The 15,578-nt window shown below is 38.7% G+C and overlaps 1 protein-coding gene across 7 annotated transcripts in view; it reads left to right on the top strand.

The window, feature by feature from the left end:
- RBMS3 (RNA binding motif single stranded interacting protein 3) overlaps positions 1 to 15,578 on the top strand; it is a 723,251-nt gene that overhangs the window by 387,863 nt on the left and 319,810 nt on the right. For all 7 annotated transcript variants that reach the window (XM_074151184.1, XM_074151185.1, XM_074151186.1 and 4 more), the window contains one exon: positions 3,879 to 3,937. In XM_074151184.1, the coding sequence (XP_074007285.1) occupies positions 3,879 to 3,937 (59 nt within the window). The remainder of the gene's footprint in view (positions 1 to 3,878; positions 3,938 to 15,578) is intronic.

Below are 15,578 nucleotides of genomic sequence, written 5' to 3'. Positions count from 1 at the left end.
CTGATAGTTTTCTGTAGAGATGGTCTCTGTGGGGTGTCAGCACGGGCTATGGCAATGAGTTCCACAAGTAACTCTCCATTCTGAGGAAGTACCACCTTCTGCAGTTTTTATACCTTGTAAGTTTTTAAACCTTATAATTTCCTTGGCAGTCCTTATGTGTTACGAGAAACAATGAAGATGACTAGTCACCATCTCACTGCACGAGTCCTTCTTTAATGAGCTGAAGTCCTAGTCACTGTAGTTGCTCCTGACATGGAAGGTCTTTCAAATATCTAACCACCTGGTTTTAAATTAAAACTGTTACATGGAAAAAACAGAAAAACCGTAATTGAACATAAGGGATTAAAAGGATTTAAAAAACCCTGATGTAAACAATTCTATTTGTGCTTACTATGCCTTTAAATAACACTTGGGGAAGAATGTAATAAAAAACCCCACATGTTGTATGACTGGAAATCTTTTGACTAGAAATTTCAGTTCAGATGGTCAGTAGACACGTTCTTGAGGTAGCCATCTCACAGATTCATAACGTCTATTCCCTTGGATACTGTGATGACTCAGTCATTATGTTGAAGGGTTGGTAATAAGACCTTGAGATGAACTTAATTCCACAATTATCTTTCTCTGACCACAATTTTTCAGTCAAAATCTTTGAAGAATATACCCATGTACTGTAGCTCAGGAGGAAGTTAAATAGTGCTCATGACAAGCAAAAACCGTACCTGGTATTTTTTACATTAATGATATTTTTGTTTGTAGAACAGAGGTGTGCAGGCTGTTGGATTTTATAGTAGTTCCCATTTAAATATAAGAAAACAAGAGGCCATCTCTTGTGATGCATGTTATCCTTTTTGTGGGCGTTCCCAATAAAGAATACATTTTTGGGACTTCTGAGTGAATCAAATCACAATTAAAGGTCACACAAACAGAAAGACAACTTTGGAGAGGAGGCATAACTTAATACTGTTCTCCATGCCTGCAAGAAAGAAATATGACTACATTTGTAGGAACAGAATAGCTTCCTGATTTCATGCAGCACACAAACCAACATTCTTCATCAGAACTGATGTTCTGATTACTGTGAAATAATTACTTGAAATATTTAGGAAAACAGTGTCCAAATTAATTCCAATTACTTTCTTGTGGTAGCGCTCAAGGTTTATAGCACTAGATTAAATCGCGTGCATATGGCTAATTGCCTATAACAGTGTTTGTTATTGTGGTGCCTCTTACCGCTCCGATGTCTGCTTTTGGAAATGTGAAGGTGTGCACACAACTTTACGTGCAGGAGGAAACCTCTTCTGAACTGCACAGAATTACTTCTGTGAGTAAAATCTCTGGTGTAACTAAGTGTTCGCAGGATCACAGTATGTAGCAAATAACTCTGGGAAATCGGTAATAAAAGCAGTGGAACCACAAATGCCTGCCTCTGCTGGCAAGAAATGTTAACTTTCAGCTCTCACGTGACCTGGATGAAACAACATATCAATTCATTAGGAGTGGCTGGACTGAAATGGAGGCTGGGTGTTAGTTTTTGTTGGCGGAAGTTTAGGTAGGGGTTGTGTTTTATTTGAGGTTGTTGTGGGTTAGCTGCTGATTTTTGTTGGATTCTTTTTCTGTATATCTGTCAGAGGCTCTTTACTGTACAAGATAGGCATTTTTTTGCATGTTTTTCATGTATTTGATTTTAAATCTAAATAAATCAAACAAATGAGGATGCACCGCACGGCCCAAATTTCCTGCTGGGTAGGTTGGCCCACTGAACAACCATAAATCACAGTGGCAGAGAATTTGGCTTTGCCTTCTTAAGATATGTGCCGTAATGTCTTCAAGGCCAAAGTCAACTTCAGATATTACCATGAAGAATTATAAAATTAAGTGGAATATAAGTGAGTATAAAGGCCCCAATTCTGGAAACACCTGAGGTTAGAAAAGCATGTGATCTCACGGTTAAAATGAAATGTATGTGTTTGGAGTGGAACCAGCTATGGCAAAATAGACCCACAGCTACCTACCCATGCATCCATCATGGTGGAGTGTACAGTAGATTATGCCTGCCTTCAGAGCACAAAATCCTGCCTGTCTAAAGAGCCAGCAAAAAAGGGGTGTGTGTGGAGGGGAGGAAGACTTCCTCCCTAAAATGAAAGTCAAATGGAAACAAATGCTTTTGCAGGCTCTTAGGGAAAGGAAAAACAGTGAAATGGAAAGCCTCACTTTGCATCAGTCACGAAAACAGAGTAAAGAGAGATGGAGAGACAGTGGCCTTTATCTAAAGCTGAGTGGTTACATGTCATTCACCATGTGGAAACTTCATCTGAGAACTTTGTCAGGCACAAAATGGCGTGAAATCTTTGATGATACCAAAGAGTATGTTTAGGCAGGCTGTTCCCAGTCTTTCCTGTTGGTGCTGCTCCATCCTTCATGACATACTTAAGTGTTTGCTGAGAACTGAGTCGCAGACTGAAACCCAAAGGTCCCTTTTTCACTGTGAGTGATGGTACCATTACCTCTTCTGCCTCACTGTCTTTTTTTTTTTTTTTCTTTTTTCCTGGTTTACTGGGTATGTTTACAGACTGGGAGGACAGAGAAGGACTTGGCTTTCAATATGTAGTACAGTGCTCTAGCTGCCCTTGGAGTCCTTTTCTGCATACAAGGAGATGGTTTTTTTCCCCCAGGCAGAGAAAGGAAACGCAGCGAGGTCTTCCACATTCTGGTTTCTGGACTTTTACTAACACCAAATTTATATTTCTGTTAATATAGATTAACCTAATAAAAATTGGTCTACCATAGCAGTGGTTTGATTAATGAACTGTTGGTTATTTTCCATGGGTGTTGTTCTGCCACTAGAAGATACAATTTTATTATAATCTCTTATATGTCCTTCACTGGTGGTCAAAGTTGCATTCCATGGGTAAGTCTTCCAAATGAAACCCAATCTGTCAGCGTACTGGTAATGCTTTTTTAAAAAATCTGGGAAAGGACATTTTAGACGAAGTTCTCTTCAGTGAAGCAAAGACCAAGACATATGAGTGACTTGAGAAATAAAATTATTTTCCTTATGGCTCAATACAAGACTTTACAAGAATAAATGCCATCTTCTGTGAGTTTTTTTACCGGGGTTTTGTGATACTTGCTATAAAGTCTGCATTTTTTGTCTTAACCTCGATGAGGTAAAGACAGATACCTATTTTATGGTCTAGAAGCTTAATGCAACAAGTTGTAGCTGCCCGAATTCCCTCTTCATCATTCTGAATCTATCAGATTACAGGGCAGTGCCATGTTGTCTATGGGAGGTGGTTTAAATTCAGATAAGGATTAACATTTATCTTGGAAAGAGCTAGGAGATGCACATGGACCTCAAAGCTTCTGTTTATCCAAAACAGAAGTTTAGAATGTATATGCACAGGCATGGGTGCACACATGAGCACGGTTGTGTATGCATGCATGTAAAAAAATGACCATAATTCCTTCCTTTTTTATTAATCCTGGAGGAATCTGGTCCATCTGTATTGAAACAAACTTTGGCAGCTGAAAATGAAAAAAATATTTTTAAGCAAAGCTAATTAATTTAAACAAAGAAACCTCTTTACCTAGTGCTGATGTCCTAAAATCCTTACTATCATCAGCATAAAAGGTGGCAGTACGGTGCGGTGACCGGAGATGGGCAGGGTATGGCAAATGACCAGTGCTTTTCAGGTGATCTTGAAAGGTGTTTGTTGAACTGCAGTGACAGAAGGACCCTCTCCAGGAGTATCAGGCAAACATTTTTCAAGAACAGTAGATCTCTTCCTAGTATATGTGTTGTATGTGTGCAAAAATAACTATGTATGTTATTAAAATATAATAACATGTATTTCTGTTTTTCATTTTCTCAATAGGTACGGGAAAATTGTATCCACAAAGGCAATTCTCGACAAAAACACAAATCAGTGCAAAGGTACGTGCAAAATGTCCACCCTGTGAGTTCATTGTCTGTTTGAATGATTGACTGGTGGCTTGACTGCCAAGGCTCTGCCTCCAACTATGCAATCAACATAATGTACGGTATATTACAAACATATTTAATAATGCCAAAGCTTTGAGTTGTGTTTCCAGTAACATTGCTCATTAATTTTTTTCATTAACAAACAAAATGAAAATCACAAATCAGAACAAGTATCAAATTGCTTCAGCAGAAAAGTAAATTACCTTCTAACCACATAGTGCTGTCTGATTTGAATGATATCATCAGTGATGCAAATTGATTTCCTATATAAAAATGAGAAACCTTTGGGAAAAGTTTCCCAAGCAAAACCTGGTTTAATTTTTCTGGTTTTGTGAGGCCTTCGCCTATGCTATTGGGAGAAGAAAATATTCTTTGACACAAATAGATCCACAAATTGTGATACCAAGATATAAAAATGATTCCTCTTCCAGTTTTATGTTTTTAATTTGTCTGCTAATGTATGAAAACTTTATTTTTTTTTGTGAAATATAGCACGTTTCATGTGTGTGTTTATAGCTATATTTGCCTAGATAAATAATGGCTAACATGTCTAGCAGTATCTCAGGACTAGAACCGTTATTCATCTACCAGTCTGAAGAGCCATCAAGTCTATGGGGGAGAAGCTCTGCTCTAAACTGACACTGTAACTTTGCGCTAGTGGTATAAAGAATCCTCTTGGAGTAATAAGATCTACTATAGCAGGTTCTTTGGATGAGACGCACATCCTGGACAGCATTTCTATACGAGTTAGTGAAAAGAAAAAGCATTGCAGTACAGGAATATGTCGTGAGTGTCCAAATAGGGTGTGAAGAGAAGCAGCAGAGGAAGACATTTGGGGAAATTATGAGATGGGGCAAAATCCTGCCAGCTGTACCAATGACGTTCTTGCAGTTTGTAGAAGTGTGTGCCTTTACCTATTGCCTGCCACAACAGCATTCATTAGCCACTTGAGAAAAGTAGGCTGGAAGACTGCAGTTCTAGTTGTAGAAAACTCCACCAGTCTGATCGGTCGTGGGCCATCATCAGAAGTGGGACTGCCATGCATTTGCTTTTGCCTGGATGTGCTTTTCCTTTCCTGGGTTCTGACAGAATTCTGATAACATCGTGCTCTCTAAATTTCTTTGAATATAATACCAGGGACAAAACCTATTTTTTGGGTGGTTTTTTTTGTTTTGTTTTATTTTGATTGTGTTACGAAGGAATACCCTTGCGGGAAGACAGGCTGGGCCAAGTGCAGAAAGCCCTGACAGGGTGACCAGGAGGGCACAGAGGTGAGTGCTGCAGTTTCAAAGCTGGGAGGAGATGGGCATGCCTGCCACTTGCTGTTGCATGACCAGGAGATTTTGAGATTTGGAGGCAAGGTGTGCCATAGGGAGCTGTAGGGAGAGGGGGGCTTGCAGCTTGATGGGGCTACAAAGGGGCTGAGTGGCTTGAATGGGCTCTGAGCTGGTTTATTGAGGAAGAAGAGTGCTGCGATAGGATAGGGAGGGCTTTGGGGTAGGAGAACTTGGGGATAGGGCTCTTGGGCAGGAAGGAGTTGGGGCTCAGGCCTAGGAGAGCTGGAAGTTCCCTGGATGCCTGGATGCAGTCCTGAGTAACATGCTCTGACATGCTCTGGGCAATCCTGCTTCGGCAGGGGAGTTGGACTAGATGATCTTTATGGTCCCTTCCAACTCTAAAAATTCAGTGAAATTCAGTGAAGTTCATGAGCTGCTGATGTGAGGGATGAGAAACAGGAATTCTGTGATCAATTTGGGGTTAACCTGGGGCCACTCTTCACTGTCTTACATTCCAACTAAGACCTTCCTTTGGGGATAGGGGATGTGTAGGTCCTTGTCCCCTTTTTCACTACCAGACAAGACAAGTGTTCTCTGTTCTCTCATATGTCAGCTCCATCCTTTTTTCATCTTTTTTTTCTGTCCATCTGAAATGGCAACAAAAATCAAGCAGATGGAGTTGAATTTGAACTGGGCTGTATGTTGAATAATGAGATGAAGTCCATGGGAGAGATAAATGTATTTGTCTCTGCTGATCTTTGTTGTCTGAGATTACTGTGTTGTCAGTGTAGATGCTTCAGCTGGGTGCCTAAATGTTGATGGAGACAATCTGGGGGAAGCATGCTCAATGACTGTTCTTAACTTTTTGTTTTGTTTTTAAATGCATGTTTGGCAGGTAATCACTGGTAATCAATGGGAATTTCCTCCGTTCCCATTGCCAGCGGTAAACACAAATAGACCTGTTTGTGAAACATGAAATGTGAAGTGGAAAGATTGTAAAGAATTTGAATGGTAGAATTTCAAGAAAGAAAACCATCTGGGTTTGGTGTTCTTTATATCGTAGTTAGCTTTGAGATTATTGTAGTTAGGGGCCACATAACAGTGAGCTGGAATTTTGTAAAAGTTTGCTTTCACACTGTTGTATTACACTGTAGGGCAGAGACATTTATTTATATTTTCAAAGATGAATCTTTATGACATAAGTGGTGCCATTAAAAGATTGTAAACGTAATCGGATTTATTAACAGTATGCTTTGTGGCGTAAAAAGAATAGATGTTTTGCTGCTTTAAATGCTGGGTACAATTTCCTTTCTCTTCAGTAAGGCTGGCAAAATAAAAAAAAGCTTCCCAGGAAACAGAAGTGGAAGGGGCCTGAAGAGTTCAGGACTTGCCTTGGGGCGGGATCAGCTCTAACCCACTGCTGAAGGGTGTTTCTATAACCTGCGCTCAAAGGCCTCCAGCGGTGGAGATTCCTCGAGGTCCTCAGGCAATCTGTGATAGCGCTCCCTCTCCTCACTTGTAATGAAGCGTTTCCTAATGTCTAACCCAAATCTCCCTTGATGCAATTTAAGCCTATTGCTTCTTTTCTTATCCCCAGTGGACATGCAGAACAGTTTATTCCCTTCCTCTTTGCAGCAAACATATGTATTTGAAGACTGCTGTGAGTCTGCTGTATTTTTTCCTTAGACTAAACACTAGTCCTTTCACTTTTTCCTTAAAGGCAATTTGTTTTAAGTTTCTGATTATGTTGCACTTCGCTGGTCTCTCTCTAATTAGCTGACTTACTTGAAGACCTAAGAGCCGGCCACAGGATATCAGACAGTTTAAATCTTACCATTTTAAATAGTGTGGAGAGGTTATTTCATTTGTCTTTTCTGTGATCACATGACTCTCCTCGTTGTTGATATGTCCATGTAAATAACGATGTGTGTTTAAAATGTAGAAACAATTCTGAGACCCAGGGTGTTGCATGAGAACAACAGTGCTGATTTATGCTAAGGAATTCTCTGCAGCCCTCGGTTCTGTTATTCTTTTCTCCACCACTGCTGCCAGCCAGGCATTCCTTATTGTGTGCTGTGCTCTGTGCTGATGATTATTCCCTCCTAAGGCTAGTACTTTTCATTTGTCTGTATTGAATTTTATCCTCTTTTTTTCCCGGCAACTCCTTAATTTGCTAAGATTATTCTCAAATTTTAAGTCTCCAGAGTGCTTGCGGCACTTACCTCTAGTATCCTCTTCACAGTTAATAAATGATTTCTCTAATCCACTGGACAAGATAATTTGGAAAAGACAGAATAATAATAGACCTGTGGAAGAGTTTTGAGGAAACCCTCTCGCTACACCAGGTAGCGCAACACTGAGCCATCGAGAAGTTATTTTTTAAAATTGGATCTGCTAATCAGTTTGGCACCTACATCACAGTTTCAGCTAGATCATATATCCCATCTGCTCAAGTTACGAGAGACAACCAAAATTTAACTAAAATATATAGTACTTACCTATCCGTAAAACTAGTTCCCTACTTCTAGATGGAAGTATGATGTGATGTTATTTATTCTTGCTAAATCCGTGCTGCATGATACTAATCACCTGTTACCTTTGAGGGTCTGTGAATGCATTAATATGACTATTTGCTCTAAGATTTTCTCCAAAAGTTGAAGCTAGGTTAAAGTGTCTCTAAACCACTGAGACCTGCATCAATTCCTTTGAAAAACAAACAAAACAAAGAAAAAAACAGGCTTGCTTTTTTTTTTTTTCCCTTTCCAGTGTTTTGGATCTCATTCACCTTCTGCAAAGCATGAGATACCCTGTTAAAGGAACACATCATCCTGTGATGTTTATAGATTGCAGTAGGGTGGATTAAATTCAGGGAGATGATAGAAGAAGTTATCACAAGACTGGAGATATCAGAATCCATTTCACTGTCATTTGTGTGTTGACCAAGGTATAGAATAGAGCTGAAAGTGGAAAATAGCTAATAAAGCAGAGAAATTATTTCAAATACCCCATGTATTTGTGCAAATCTGTTAAAATAGGCCACTGCTTAGCAAGAAGTGTTAGGTTTCCTCTTGGAAAAATGAGGAAAACATTCTGCAATGGACTTCAAGTCACTCTCCTGTATTCAGATTTTTAAAAAGATACCCACTGCATTCCTCTCATGCTAAGGAATAGTGTTATCTGAGGATTTCTCTCTGGTATAAATTAAGCAGTTGGGTCTAAAGTAATCATATATGCTGCAAGGGAGTTCACTAGGGAAGCCTTTTGACGTAACCTCTCATTTTCAGATTGCTCTTTGTTGGTGGGATAACTGCTAAGTGAGGCAGAGGAGAAGCAACAATCACCCTGTAATAGAACAATATATAAAACAAAATAAGCACAGTCATGACAAAATGGCCAGAAATCACTGAACAAAGCAGGGAACAATCACATATGGAGAATAATGAAAAACAGACACATGATTCATTCAGATGTTCAAACACAAAAACCCTATAATGAACAAGTCAGAGAATTTTGGCTGCTTTTGCTTTTTCCCTTTCCCTCCCCTCTTTCTTTCTCCCCCTTGCGCATTTCCCTTCTGGGTCTACTGTATTTGCTAATTTAAAAAGTAGGGGAAATAAAATAAAAGAAACCATTCAAGAGAAGCGTTAATCTGAAACGCGTAGACTCTTCTCTTTCCAGCCCTCGCCCCCCCCCCTCCCCAGACTGGCTTGCCTTTGATAGACCTACGTGCTTAGAGCTGAGGGAATGAGTAATGGCTGTTTCACAGTACAGTTTCCATACCTCATAGCAATGGAATACAGAACAGTTAATCTGCCAAATACACAAGCCCATTTCTTAGAGTATGAATTACTGTCATCTGCATCTGCCCTTGCAGACACTTTAATTGCATGCATGCAGATTTACTTCCTGGTTTAATCAGGAGCTCGTATGATTTTGAGCATTTTACTAGGACCTTAGAAGATGAGCAGGGGAGAATGACTAAAAGTCCAAAATCCCACCTGTGGGAATTTTTTTTAATAAAGAAAACCTATGAATCACAGTAATGTGTAGGAGACAAACACTTCAACTGCATATTCTTCATTTTATGTATATTTTTTCAAACCATGCATGACTTGATTTGTTGAATAGCAGTGTTTGTCTTGGGAGAGAAATGTGCCTAACATGATGAGGGGAACTATAGAGACTCTATTTATAAATTTAATATTTCATTATGACATTTTTCTTCTTGAGAAATGTTAGCAATGATCTATTCATTTTTAAAACATGAAAACTGAGGATGCAGATATGCAGTCATTAGGATTGTGGTGGTTTATGGTAAAAAAAAGCCACGAGGTCATCTGTGTTAACCCACCATATATCACATGCAATTTTATTTCTCCAGTTGCCATGCTGTTTTTAGACCAGGACTTAAAATTTACCGTGACCTATTTTATAAATTGAGAGTTTATTTGTGTAACAAAAATGGGATAACTGGAGGCTTACTGTAAGTGTTGGAGATAATTGGAATGGCATGATAAAGTGCTGCTTCGTATCTCCCAAAAGGAGTCTGTCCTGCCTTGTGTCAGTGGTGCTACTCATCTGCGTAAATTCACCAGGATCCCTAAGTACCCTAATGTATTGGAGCTTAATGAGCAAGAGGTTTCTGCTCCGGTATTCTGATAAACAAAGCTTATAAGCATATAGTAGATATACCTTGGTGTGTATGTTAGACAAAATACTTTTATAACTTTAAATTTTAGAAAGTAATTTTTTTGCACATATTCTATGAAGACTAAAGGTTATTTGTGATCATATGAAATTATGCACTTTCACTTTATATTTATTAATTCCTGTTCCTATTATATTTCAGATGGCACAATTTGGTTTTGACTAGCAACATGAAGCAAGTCTGTGTAAAACAATAAGCTAGTGAAGAAAGAGCTAAGCTGCATAGAAAGCTATTTAGTTAATAAATTTTATTTATTGGGAATAAGCTCAAATTGCAATAACTGTGCTGTGTTATTTATGATTCTCAGAATTGCCATTTTGAGAGAAAAAAAAAAATCCTGCCAAGTAGGTCTGTGCCTGATCACAGACTGTAAACTGTTCACACTAGGAGGGCATGCACAGCGTGCTTCAAGGGGAAATGGATCTTGTAGAAAGTAAATAATTTGTAAAACAGACTTATTTAATTTTGAAATGCTAAACTTGTGTAAAAAATAAATCAATCCTATTTTTGATGCCGGGATAGACAATAGATGTGGTGATTTTCTGTGTGCATTAGTTGTGTGTGTTTGTTTGCATTTCAATTTTTTTTTTCTTTTTTTGATGCATTCCAAAGTTTTATGTAATCAGTGGCATAATAGTTCACAAGTTATTAAAAGTGTAGCAATATGGAATATTTTAATCTAGCAGGTTTTCTGACAGTTGAGGCATTTGTGAAGGCTGGATAGATGCTAAGTGTGGATAGGCACTTAGCAAGTTTTATGTAGGGCTCTACTGATCCATCTCACTGCTGACCTGTAGCAGCCCCAACTAATCTAAGTTGGGTTTTTTTTTTCCTAAGTATCATGAGATTAGTTATTTTAAATTTATAAATGTTTAGAGGTTTTTTTAGTTTTTTTTTCTGTTTTCTGAAACTCTAGTTTCACTCTTGTGTTTTTTGTTAGTAAAGGTTGAGAATTTCTTTTTCTGTTTAAATTAAAAAGTATTGTTACTTTGTAACCACATGAGACTAGGAGCCAAGTCGTTAGGAAAAATACCCAAAGGAGGCATCTAATCACCCTAAAGAGAGGCATACATCAAAATAAAATGAAAAGAATTGCCAGTAAGAAACCATGAGGTTGTTCACTCACCAATGAAGTGTTTTAAGTTCACACCCTACCTTATCAAATGAAAGCTTGTTTGATCTGCAGGCTTGTGAGCTAGGATGCTCTGTAAATATGACCATTTTAAGAAGTTACCAGAAACTACTTGGGGGGTGGGGGGGAAGTGCCTGTGTATATTCAAAAATATATATGTAGCTATCCCCTTGAACTTACAGATGATGTGTTTATGGATGTTTCGGTAGCATAAAGAAGCAATGGCACTCAATGGGAGAGTGTGATGCTTTTGGGTGAACTACTTTGCTGGCACCTGTTGGGTTGACCAGCAGGCATTATATGTCTTAGAAAATGTGTGAGTGTTTCGCAAAATCTCACTTAAGCCTGGAGGTGGAGATTCTTCTATTTGCGTGTTTGTGAACGCTTTCCGATCTGCTGTAGTGAAATAGGAAAGGATTTGATGAGTCATGCCAATCAAGTCACCATAGCTGGACTGGACCAGCACTGGTGGCTGCCCTGCCATGGTGAGGACTCGAAGATGTACCCACATCCATGTCTGCAAAATGTTGCTGCACCTCAGCAAACGTTCTTGACTATATCTAAACAGCCCTCTGTCTCAAGCAGGTCCTCTAAATACTGCTTATTGAATTTAAAGCCAGGTCCTCTACAGAGGAAACTCCTTTCTAATTAGTTCCCCAGACACTTTCTTAAATGGCTTCTTTGCAATTAAGGAAAATATTTCCTGGGTCATTATCTTTTAATAAATGAACTCAGGGCCTAGCAAATATTTTTTGTAAGGAGACCCAAGATTGCTCAAGTATTCTGTGACATATCTAATCTGTGATTATTCTTAATTTACTGCTTCCAAAATTTGCAGGCCCGTATCACTGGCAAATAATTGGTTTAATTTTGTTTCCTTCCGGAGAAATAAAAAAGTAAAATTTCCATTTATACACAGTGATTAATGTTTTGATTCATTGGTCTGTATAAAACTTTGCCAATAGCTTGGCATGTGTTTGAAGTACATTTTGGGACTGGGTAATGTTAGTAGGCTCTTAGTGGTCTCAGCAGACTTGGAAATATGTATTTTATATCACAGAAGTGAGCAGAAGAGAAATTTTTTTTGTCTTTGAACAGCAGCTCATAATCAGCTTTGTCGAAAGCTTACTTTCAGTGGGTTGGCTTTTTTCAGCTGCCTTGCAGAATCACTTTAACTTTTTTTCTCTGATGTCATGATACCGCATCTCATGTATCAATGAATACGATAGGCCTCTGGTTGCTTGAAGGTGGGTCATGTCTCCCAAAAGCAGTGGTATTGCTGAGAAGTTGGTGTCTCGAAAGTCTCAAGACCTTCAGCACAGCAGCTGACCTGTGGAAACCCGCAGGCAGAGGAGGACAGTGCCCAGCTTCTTAGTTTTGCTAAAGCAGACTCCATTACGCGCTCTCAGAGTACACAGAATATGCAAAACAAGTGCTTACTTGCTATAGTGACAATTTCATAATAAATCCAATTGACAGACTCTTATCGAACATGAGTACTCGACAGGAACCATTCTGAATCAGATCTGTTAATTATAGCATGACTTCCCTTCTGCGGTATGCCAGCAATCAGAGAAGTCACCCTTCGCGTTTTCCCCTATTAATGCACGTCCCTAGCTTTTGTTTAGAAGAGTAGAACTCTCTTACCCAATGAATTAAGTAAATGTTCTCTTTCTTGGTAGATAATACACTGTGAAAGTAAGACACTAATAGACCATGCCATCATTTTTATTAAATCTCTTTCTGGGTATTTGAGGGCCGCCTGTCTAGAGATGGCGTAGGTTTGCTGGAGTAGGAATGTATGTGCAACACAGGAGAAAAATCATAACCTCTGGCAATAAAGATGTAGCTCCCTCAACACTGAGGAAAAAAACCCACCCACACCAATTCTGGGGGAGGAAGTGGTAGGCATTATTATCACTCCATCTATTTAGGTTATGGTAGCTGTACAGCAGTAAAGTTCTAGGTGCCAAATGACGGTACATAAAACATTTGTTCTGTACAAAAATTAATTAAAAGACAACCTTGTCCTATGGACTTAGCAGCCCAGGGCTTTGAAAAAGACCGGTATCCACAATTAACGTTAGGTACTGGGAGTAATCTTATGACTTCGAATGGAGTTGCATAACAATTTTTTAAAATGCTGAATTCTCCAAAAAAGAAAACCCCAAACCAGTCTTTCAGCTCTCGTGAGAATAGTCATACATTTGGATAACATTTAGTGAGTTTTCTTCAACCCAGAATATTTTGAGGAGAGCTAAATTTATATATGAGAGAAGGAGGAGGCCATGTTAGGGGTGGTAGAAATGACTCTCGTACTTGGTGAAATAGTTTTTGTCTGGCAGGGTCTTCCTCAGGACCAATGATCAGCGATGTTTTCTTCCATTAGATGGCAGTGGTGTGATATGTGGTTTCTTTGGACCCCCAAATTACAAGTTTGATTCAAAAATTACAAATGGTTCAATTTTTCTTTGGGTTTTGTGCTTTTTTTTTTGTGTTTGTTTTTGGTTTTTTTTTTTAATCTCTTAGTTTGGTTTATAATTTCAGGGTCTCCAAGCCTTCAATATTTATTCATACAGAATTTTACAACTTATTGGCCAGTTTCAAGCAAACATACCAGAAGACTGGGACTTTCAAATACAACCAAGCTAAAAATTTTCAGAAAACAGGCAGCTGTGTAGAGTGGAGACTCGGTGCTCCTGTGAAAGGAAATGCAGGGTGAGCTTAGTTTTAATCCACCTAAAGTAACCACGGTAAATCACTACGTGTTCATCTATGGTTGCTCCAGAACTTATGCTGGTTTTACCCATCAAGGAGTTTGGGAGGGATGTGTGGGTATTGAGTTACTGCAGAAAGCTGTAGCATTACAATTGGGATAGGAGACAAGAAAGATGGGGCTCAAATTTATAAGAACACAGGCTTTGTTTGCTTCACTGCTTGTAGAATATTCTGTTTTAGCCTAAACAAAGGAGAAACCCAGAAATGTAATTATTTTTTTTTCTATGATCTCTATAAAGATCTTTCAGCCGTGTGGCCTTGTTGCTTGTGGTATTAGTCGTGGTGTTGTTTATTAACTTATTAAATATGGAGCAGTAAACACCATTTATTTTTAAATGAATTAAAATGGACTTGTTGCCCTTCATGGCTTTTTATTAATTGAAAGTTCTTGCTAAGCTGTCTGCTTTCAGAGCAAAGGTTGCAGCCAGGAGATGGGGGTCAATAGGACCTCCGTTTAAATGCATGTTACCTCTATGTTAATTGCCTGCATATTTAACCAACGAACCATGTCATTCTGCAGAAAGTAAAGGTTTTTGTGGTCAACCTTTAATCATGAAACAGCAAGAAAAAGTCTGAGTGACCTGGTTTGCCTGAGCTATCTTGTCAGTCACTTCAGCTCACAGTAAATTGCAGGGTAAATTCCACGTAATTGACGGAATGTATCCTTAAAAAAAAAGCCCCCAAACTGAGGAAAAAATCAGTGTTCAAATGAAATTGTTCAAAATTTTAGTGTTTAATTTTTGTTTACTTGTTGCACATTATCCCAGTAGTTGTTTCCTTTTTAATAAAACCAGATTTTATTGCTAGTGTAGATAGTTAGAGAAGAAAGTAATGGAACAGACATTAAATACGCCTTGAGTTTGGGAGACCAACATATTTATCAGGTTGGGTGAATGTGGGTTCTTATATCAGAAAGAATTGCATAGCTACTGCTTGCCATGCTCTACTTTCTTGGGCTGTTACTGTAGAAGTGTTAAAATAGTTATACTTGAAGCAGAGAATATATACCATGCAACAAGTCCTTCTTAGGCTGCTGGGATTAATAAGCCTCTGTTTTGGGACTCTGCTATGTTTTCTGTAGTGTCTAGTCATGAGGTTGAGTTTTTGGAACTTAATATTTGAGATTGCTACCTCTGTCAAATTTGTTTCAATAGGGTCAGTTGGTTCAAAAGTTATGGGGAAGGAGAGGCTGACAGGGAAATATATGTAGATATTTCTGCAGTATATTCTTTGCCTTGCATTTTACTCCTTTTGTGATGATTTCTAGAACTCTGTGCTTTTTTGAGCAAGTATGGAGCTGACATTTTCTATGGATGTTTCAAAGAGCATTATTTTATAATGTGAAACCGGAATTTTCTCCCATGTGCATCATTACATTTGTATACATTTAATTTCTTCTGCTGGGTTATAACCCAGTCGTTTAGTTTAATAAGGTCCTTCTGAAGTTCTCCACAGCTGCCTGCCCCCCCTCCCCGCCCAGGGTTTTCTCTCCTGAATAATCTTGTCACCTCGCTGCTTAGCTTCTTCTTGTCATTTAGAAACAGGTTGTGCAGCCTGGTACCAGCAAAGCTCCATGTGGAAGTCCATTGGTGCCGTTCCCTCTTGTAAGAAAGACCATGCCCTATACCCTCTGCTTTTATCTTTTAACCAATTGTTTATCCAAGAACTTTCCCTCTTAAGCCGTGGCTGCTTAGTTTC

The sequence above is a fragment of the Numenius arquata genome, chromosome 7 (assembly GCF_964106895.1).
Source record: "Numenius arquata chromosome 7, bNumArq3.hap1.1, whole genome shotgun sequence".
NCBI lineage: Eukaryota > Metazoa > Chordata > Aves > Charadriiformes > Scolopacidae > Numenius > Numenius arquata.
This window is presented reverse-complemented; position numbering and strand designations above follow the sequence as displayed.